This window comes from Coffea arabica, chromosome 1c (genome assembly GCF_036785885.1).
Source record: "Coffea arabica cultivar ET-39 chromosome 1c, Coffea Arabica ET-39 HiFi, whole genome shotgun sequence".
NCBI classification, from domain to species: Eukaryota; Viridiplantae; Streptophyta; class Magnoliopsida; order Gentianales; family Rubiaceae; genus Coffea; species Coffea arabica.
The window spans coordinates 9,288,024-9,296,233 of NC_092310.1; the positions used below are offsets into that span (position 1 = coordinate 9,288,024).

Consider the following 8,210-nt stretch of genomic DNA (forward strand, 5'->3'; position numbering starts at 1 on the left):
TTTTTTCCAGTTGTGTGGTTCATCTTCTTCTCCCCTCTAGCTTTCTTGTTCCTCTCACTTAGTTTCTAAATTTCAAAATCAAAAGCAAGATTACAGCATTGAATAAACACAACTTTATGAAGAATGTTGTAGCTGATTTGTACCTTTGCTTCTTCACTTTTCCAATAAGCCCAAAGTTTGATCCATTGCTCTTCCCGTACCCTTATGTCCTTTTGAAACCGAGCTTCAGCAGTTGGCACGGCAGGATCAAAATATGTAGCCTTTAAATCTGCCTTCCAGCTTCTCCATTTTTTGCCAATAGATCTTAAGGTCCAAACTTCTAGTCCCATAGGCAAAGCAAACCTTTCCTGAAATGTAGTTAGGAACTAGAAAATCAACATAACTTCACAGTAATTTTTGTAGAAAGCATACTTAATACAAAAGCTACCATTACCTTTATCACTTCTAACATGTCCATTTTAAGTTTCCTTGGCATCTTAAGCCAACTTTCAACATCTATTGGACAATACATACCATTCCTAGCCAAACTGCCCAAGAATTCAGAGAAAGAGGTTTTCTCACTTATTGGGATCCCATTGTCATCGAGTTTAATCTCAATCCGTGGAAGGTCCTTAGGCCGACCCCAAATTTCTTTCATAAATGTAGGGCCTTGGGTTTTCTGATGTACTTCACTTGAATCATTTGTAGTTTCTTTTCCTGTATAAAATAAGAAAAAGGTGCAAGTTATGAACATAAAAAATGCACTTCTGGAATTGGTTCAAACAGTTAGTAATACCTGCATCGTCCGAGTTGCATGACATGAAGGTGGTGTCATTGGAATGTTGACCTTGAGAATCCTGATTTGAATTTTCTTCAATTGGTACGTGCCTTGTTCCAAGTGGAGATTGTTGAATTGGAGAGTTCTGGCACTGCTCATACGACTGTGAACCTCCATCAGCTTGTTGAGTAACTTGGTTACCTGATTCATGCATTATTCTCAATGTAGAATTCTGAATTGGAGATTGAGGTGCCTGAGCAGCTTCTCCTTGAACTTGTTCAATTACATTTTCATGGCTTGTTCCAAGTGGAGGCTGCTGCCTTGTTTCATGACATGAGGGAGGTTGCTCAATTGGTTCATCTCTCAATCCATTTGCAGCGCGCTTACATTTTCGACCTCTACGGGCCATACCTGCATAATTCACCATTTATTTGATACCAGGTCCACCACCATATATATATTTTTTGGGGGAAGAAAGGGAAAAATGTAAATGTGTAGCCTTTATTGAAGCTGACACTCTACCTATAGCAGTGCATCAATCTGGGATAATGGATAAAGAATACAAGCTAAAATTAATGAACAAGTTATCTTGACTACAGGTTACACTGCAAGCCGAGCTCAAGCATACTTTTATTGAACTAATTTTGAGTTGCAACGAATATTATTGAATCTATTGTATATCAAACTCGGGCAGTTTGCTTCTAATTATATTTGAAAAACCTTTTTGCTTATAAATCAGAACTTGAAAACAGCTTTAAGAACTTGATGATTACAGTTGGGTAAATTTGACGAAACCCACAAATCAATTCTCAAAATCCTAGTACTATCATCTCTATCAACAAAATGTTCTTACGTCACAAGATCTGCTCAGGTCATGTAGTTCCATTTGAGAGGTTACTGAAAAGCTCCCATGGAAAGTAAAAACAGAGCAGAACCAAAAGAAGTCCATCATTCATGGGGAAACCCCCTACTTGCTCAAATCAAGCAGTGCAGTACACAATCATTTGCTGGTGAAAAACAAAACTAACAGAATAGGCATTTTAGAACCCAATATCTACCAAGTACTAGCAAAGACACTTACAATTTTCAACAATCATACTAGAATCCAAAGCTATCATTTTCATTTGTGACTACAAATTTCCTCATAAACAATCAGCGCCAACAATTTAGAAGTCCAGGATTCATGAGGAAAAAAACTTTGGAAATTTACTCTTTAAAGTTGTAACAGAAAGCAACTAATAATACACAACACTATGTCGCATTCGACAGCTCTCACAAGCCACATTGTCCTAATCTGACAAGAAAGAAGAACAGATAGCATCTCTACCAGGCTTTCGACCTATGCAACTAGAAATGTGCTTCTCAGAAACGGAGAAGGAGCTTGTCAGAAATGGGAATCGAACAACCTAAATTAGACAGATGTCTACCATGCAATGCAAAATTAGACACAAAATACTGAAATTACCTCAAACTATGGCTTGAATCCCTAACTTCTCGGTTTCCCCAAGCTTAAAGATCTGAACTCCAACTTTCACCCAAGCTTTGAAGCCCTAATTTCTCATTCCTTTCCACCAAGCCAATGCAACAGCCGAATTAGGGATTTTCATGGTGCGAGCTCAACAAAGTTACTCAAATGGGTTCGAGTTCATGGACGGGTTTATCCAAATTGGTGGTGCGAGCTTGAAACAGAGAGAGAGGGCAAAGGGAGAGGACAACGAGAGAGGGAGAAGATGTCTGAAATAAAGGCGGTACTAATGACGCCAAAGTAAATTAGTCAAGCCTCTTGAATTTTTCAATTTGCCGCGCTAATTTTTGTGTGTTTGGGCAAAATTTTGTTAAAGCTACATAACAACTAAAAATGTTGTTACAGCTATATACAATATAATATAAAAACTAAAAAAATAACAACTAAAAATTTTGTTAAAGCTATATAACAAGTAAAAATTTTGTTAAAGCTATACACAATATAGTATAACAACTAAAAATATCTTAAATTAAAAATTTTGTGAAGCTAACAAAAAACATGAATTTAATCAAAATGTTTTCGGTACCCAATTTATTTTATGCTACTAGCAATTATGTACGGCTTGTAGTCTAACAAGCCGTTAGAAGGATCGAATTAGTTTATGGAACATAAAAATGACCTTGTGAATACATGAACTTTCCACTAATAAACGTTAGGATTAGAATTGATTGAACATATATATATATTCAATATTTTCAATTCCAAAGCAATTGCCGTTCAACTTTGTGTTTATTATAAGCTATTAAACACTTAGAAGATCTTAAAATTGAACATTTCACTGCAATTGCCGTGTAACTTTGCGTTAATTAGAAGCAATTAAACACTTAGAATATTCAATGTTTTCAATTCCAAAGCAATTGCCGTTCAACTTTGTGTTAATTAGAAGCAATTAAACTAGAGGTGTGCAAAATCGAAAAATTCCGATTTACCGACCGAATTCAAAATTTTCGAAATCGGTAAATCGAAAATCGAAATCGAATTCGGGTTTTTCGAATTCATATATTTCGAATTTGGTTCGAATTCGGTAATGGAGTTTTTCAAATCAGAATTTCCGATTTCGAATTCACAATTCGAATTCGGAATTCGAATTCCGATTTTGATTTCAAATTCGTTTTTAATATATAAATATATTTTTTATACATGTAATATAAAATTTATACTATATAATATTATATATAATTTATATAATATAATATAATATTATATATTATATAATAAATTTTATATTAAACACTTAGAATATTCAATGTTTTCAATTCCAAAGCAATTGCCGTGTAACTTTGCGTTAATTAGAAGCAATTAAACACTTAGAATATTCAATGTTTTCAATTCCAAAGCAATTGCCGTTCAACTTTGTGTTAATTAGAAGCTATTAAACACTTACAAAATCTTAAATTTGAACTTTCCACTAATAAACGTTAGATTAGTGGAAAGTTTGATGGTCAATCCAAAATTTCGACAAAACCGATTAAACTTTCCCAAAGATCAGTTATGGAGTGGACATATATGCAATAACAATCCAAGTTCGGAATGATCGGTTCGGTCGATTCGACCGGTTCGATTGTGTCTCCAGTCTTGTTCACTGGTTAATCCAAAAATTCAATTAAACCGAACAACCTTCAATCAAAGATTAGTTATGGAGTATATATACAGAATATGCAATAACAACGTTTGATCAGTATGATCGGTTTGATCGATTTGATCGTGCTTGACCGGTTCGATCGTGTCTCCAGTCACTTTAATGGTTAATCCAAAATTTCGACTAAACCGATTAAATTCGATCAAACATCAGTTCGACCAGAAATTTAGAGAATTTCACTTTTTGAATTGTTATTTTTTTAAAAAATAATTTTTCCATTGTATTAAAAAATTATTTAAGAAATTTATCGATTAAAGTTTCAAATTATTTCTATTGACCAAAAATTAAAGAGGGGTGATTGGAAATCAAAAATTGGCCATAATACAATGATTCACTACATTAATATTACAGCTTACAATTAATGGAATTGCTTATAAAATAATGACCAGTATTTATCCAGCCTATTGGGCTCTTAAAATTAGTAATGGGTTGTTTTATGTTTGGTCTGAATTGATTTGCAAAAATTGCATTATATCTTACACTCAAAAGTTTAAAAAACAAAACAAAGAAATGATTATTGTAATTATCAAAAATAATAATAACAATTTTGTTAAAACATTTAACGAATCATAATCAAACTTGAAAGTGAATTTGATGGATAGCAATTTCCCATAACACAAAGGCATTTAGAGATTGCACAGAACATTTCAATTGAGACCATGTATGGTGTACGGGCAGGTGCTTGAATAAACACCATGATCTGCAATTCCGCAAATTTGAAACCATATTTGTCCCTTCAAATTTAGTTGCTGTATACAATAATCAAACGAACCAAAACTCACAAGCTTCAAGTAATTTTAGACCAACGAAATGTAGACAAGTAATTGCAGCCAGTAGTAGAGCCTTAGCAATTAAAACATATAACAATTAATAGGGCCAACAAGCTTAGCAACTATAAAAGATACTAAATCAGATTATATTGGGACAAATCAACTTCAATCCCAAGTCCATCCTCACGAACCCAACTAATTTCCTCATTTTCATTCTCAACAACAGGATTGCCAACATCACTTTGCAAATATGTCTCAACATCCATGGTTGTGCCCTTGTTATATCCACCTCTTGCAGTGGTAGAGATAACAACTTGCCAATCCTTATCAGTTGGATCTTCCACATAAAAACCTGTGATGCTTGTGAAGCGAGTATAAATGGCTCAACATGAGGCCTCACATTTGCAAAATTGACTACAGTAAACCCATCAGCATCTTGTTTCATTCTCGAACCATTTGATATCCAATCACATTTGAATAACACCACTCGACGACCTCCGTAAATTAATTCAACAACATTTTTCAAGACGCCGAAGTAAACTAGTTCACTCAAAACTGGATTTTGATCCCTTATACTTGCAAAACTGGATGTTGTTGCATTGACTGTAACACCACTATTTTGCATTTTTCTTTTCTTCTCAACTTCGTTGGTGTGAAACCGAAATCCATTAACAACGCACTTGTCATGTTGGATTCCAACAACATCTGGACCTTTAGCAAGGAACCTCAAGTCTCTCAACACCGAAACATTTTGAGGAAGTTCTAACTTGTCAATCTGTAAAAAAAAAAAAAAAAAAAAAAAAAAGATGATGAAACTATATTTGAAGTCCTACAATTCAAATTGTACTTAATATTCAGAATTTTACTTACATGTTCAGCAAACCAACAAGCAAAATTTTCGCTGTGCAAGCGCTCTTTTAGATGCTGTGGAACTTGAGGATGCCCTTCTTCTATCAATCTACGATGCTGCCTAGAAATACATGAGTCAAAATTGTAATCATACATTGAATTCTACAATAAAATTTTAATGCATCAAGTTGTAGTTGAACTTACTCTATGTAAGGTGTGACAGCATCACAGTTAAATAAAATATACTGATGTGCTTTACTCAAGATATGAGCATCAAAGACTGTTGGCTTGCCCCTCCCCAAAGGATGTCCTGATTCAAAGAATATATCTAAACCCTCTTCAATTTCCTTATGTACTTCTTCATTTCTGCTTGGACGATTGAATTTTGTCTCAACATAGTCCGCAAGATACAACGAGAAAAAGTTTATGCATTCTTCTGCCAAGTAGCCTTGAGCAATCGAACCTTCAGGCCTACTTTTATTTCGAACATAAGATTTTAATGTTCCTAGGTACCTAAAGTACCATCATTCCAAACTCTCTGTTTAGTTCCACAAATCAAAGAAAGAAAAAAAGTAATAAACATTTAAGGCATAATTAGAATTACAAGCAGTACCTCTCTACAGGATATATCCAACGATAATACACCGGGCCACCTAATTTCACTTCAGTTGCCAAATGAATAGTTAAATGCACCATGACATCGAAGAATGTTGGTGGAAAGCATTTCTCAAGATCGCAGAGTATAACGGCAATTTCACTTTCCAAACGAACCACATCTTGAGGACAAATAACTTTAGAACAAAGCTGCCTGAAGTATCTACTCAATCGAATCAAAGGATAGCGCACTGATTTTGGCAAAGTCTTTCTCAAAGCTATAGGCATCAATTGCTGCATTAGGATATGATTATCATGACTTTTAAGCCCCGAAATTCTTGGTGGCTTCACTCGAACGCATCTTGAGACGTTAGCTGCATAACCATCTGGAACTTTCACTTTTTTTAGCACATTGCAAAACATAGTTTTCTGTTTTTTATCCATTGCAAAGGAAGATGGAGGTAAGTAAACCTTTCCAGGTTCTGTCTCAATGGGATGCAGCTCTTTTCTTATTCCCATTTCTCTCAAATCACGACGGGAATTATAATGGTCCTTTGCTTTATCCTCAATATCCAGCAATGTCCCCCAAATATTTTCACAAACATTCTTCTCAATGTGCATGAAGTCGAGATTATGTCTCAAGACATTATCTTTCCAATATGGCAAGTCAAAGAAAATACTCCTCTTTTTCCAATTAAAAGGCAATTTCGGATTACCTTTCACAAGTTTTCGAAATTTAATTTGCAAGTCTCCCAATTCACTCACAATCATATCCCCAGTTTGTAAAGGTGGTCGCTTTCCATATTCTTCGGTGGCATCAAACAATTGGGCTTGCTTTCTAAATTTATGCTTACTATCTAAGAATCTACGATGACCCATATAGCAATGCTTGAAACTATGAGTCAACCGTCGAGCATGAGTGAACTTGTGACAAACAGGGCAAGCATATTCACCTTTAGTGCTCCACCCAGATAACATTGCATATCCAGGAAAATCACTAATGGTCCACAACAGAGCTGCATGCAATTGAAAATTTTCTTTTTGGGATGCATCATAAGTTTGAATGCCAAAATCCCACAATTCGGTCAATTCTTTAACTAGAGGCTATAGATAAACATCAATATTATTCCCAGGAGAGGATGGTCCGGGTATTAACAAGGACAACATGAAGTACGGTTGCTTCATACACATCCACGGAGGTAAGTTATATGGTATTAAAACCACAGGCCAAGTACTGTGTGTGGAACTCATGTTTTTGAATGGATTAAACCCATCAGATGCCAACCCCAATCTAACATTTCGACAATCCTTAGCAAATTCTGGATGTAGATGGTCAAAAGTTTGCCAAGCTGGAGAATCAGCTGGATGTCTCATACAACCATCTTTTGTACGTTTTTCCTCATGCCATCTCATTTGAGATGCAATTTTAGAAGACATAAATAGTCTTTGTAATCTAGCTTTTAAAGGAAAATGCCACAATACTTTTTGAGGGATTTTTCTTTTTTCACCAGTTGAATCATTTTCTGAAGCAACCCACCTAAACTCGTTACATGTTTCGCATAAAGTTCTTTTTTCAGCACTACCCCAATAAAGAGAACAATCATTAGGACATGCATCGATCTTTTCATAACTCAGCCCCAATGTATTCATCAATTTCTCAGCCTCATAGTAAGAAGAAGGCAAATTAGTCATGGCCTCCGGAAATGTTCTCTCAACAGCTCAACAAGCATATTAAAAATCTTGTTACTCATCTTACCAAGGCATTTTAGGTGAAGCAAACGAATAATGAAAGACAACTTTGAGAAATTTTTGCAACCACTGTACAAATCCTGTTGAGAATCATCAATCAATTTGTAAAATTTTTCAGCCTCTGAAACAGGAAAGTCCCCTTCTCTATTCAATTCATTTGTTCCATGTGGTATCCCAAATACATCATGGACCAAGTCTTGCATGTCATTAGTCCCATTTGAAACCCCAATTGATGTATTTTCAGAATTAGATGTGGCTTCATAGTAGTTTGAAAGTTCTCCATGTGCTATCCAATTATTATAACCCTTGATAAAGCCTACCACTTCC

General features: G+C 35.0%; 1 protein-coding gene across 1 annotated transcript; it reads right to left on the minus strand.

Annotated features, from left to right (window-relative positions):
* Nucleotides 1–4,825: 4,825 nt before the first annotated feature.
* LOC140038893 (uncharacterized) lies at nucleotides 4,826–7,826 on the minus strand. The gene is made up of 6 exons (XM_072084477.1): nucleotides 7,356–7,826; nucleotides 6,154–7,238; nucleotides 5,745–6,053; nucleotides 5,562–5,661; nucleotides 5,268–5,466; nucleotides 4,826–5,043 (listed from the first exon to the last, which is right to left on the minus strand). Exons 1-6 carry the CDS (start codon nucleotides 7,824–7,826, stop codon nucleotides 4,826–4,828), a joined length of 2,382 nt encoding a protein of 793 aa, XP_071940578.1.
* Nucleotides 7,827–8,210: the final 384 nt, after the last annotated feature.

Excerpts from the sequence above, each read along its gene's own strand:
- LOC140038893 (XM_072084477.1), bottom strand. The coding sequence starts at position 7,826 with ATGACTAATTTGCCTTCTTCTTACTATGAGGCTGAGAAATTGATGAAT. Across the intron at positions 7,239-7,355 it reads CACACAGTACTTGGCCTGTG|CCTCTAGTTAAAGAATTGAC; the intron begins GTTTTAATACCA and ends GTTTATCTATAG. Across the intron at positions 5,662-5,744 it reads GCTGTCACACCTTACATAGA|GCAGCATCGTAGATTGATAG; the intron begins GTAAGTTCAACT and ends ATGTATTTCTAG.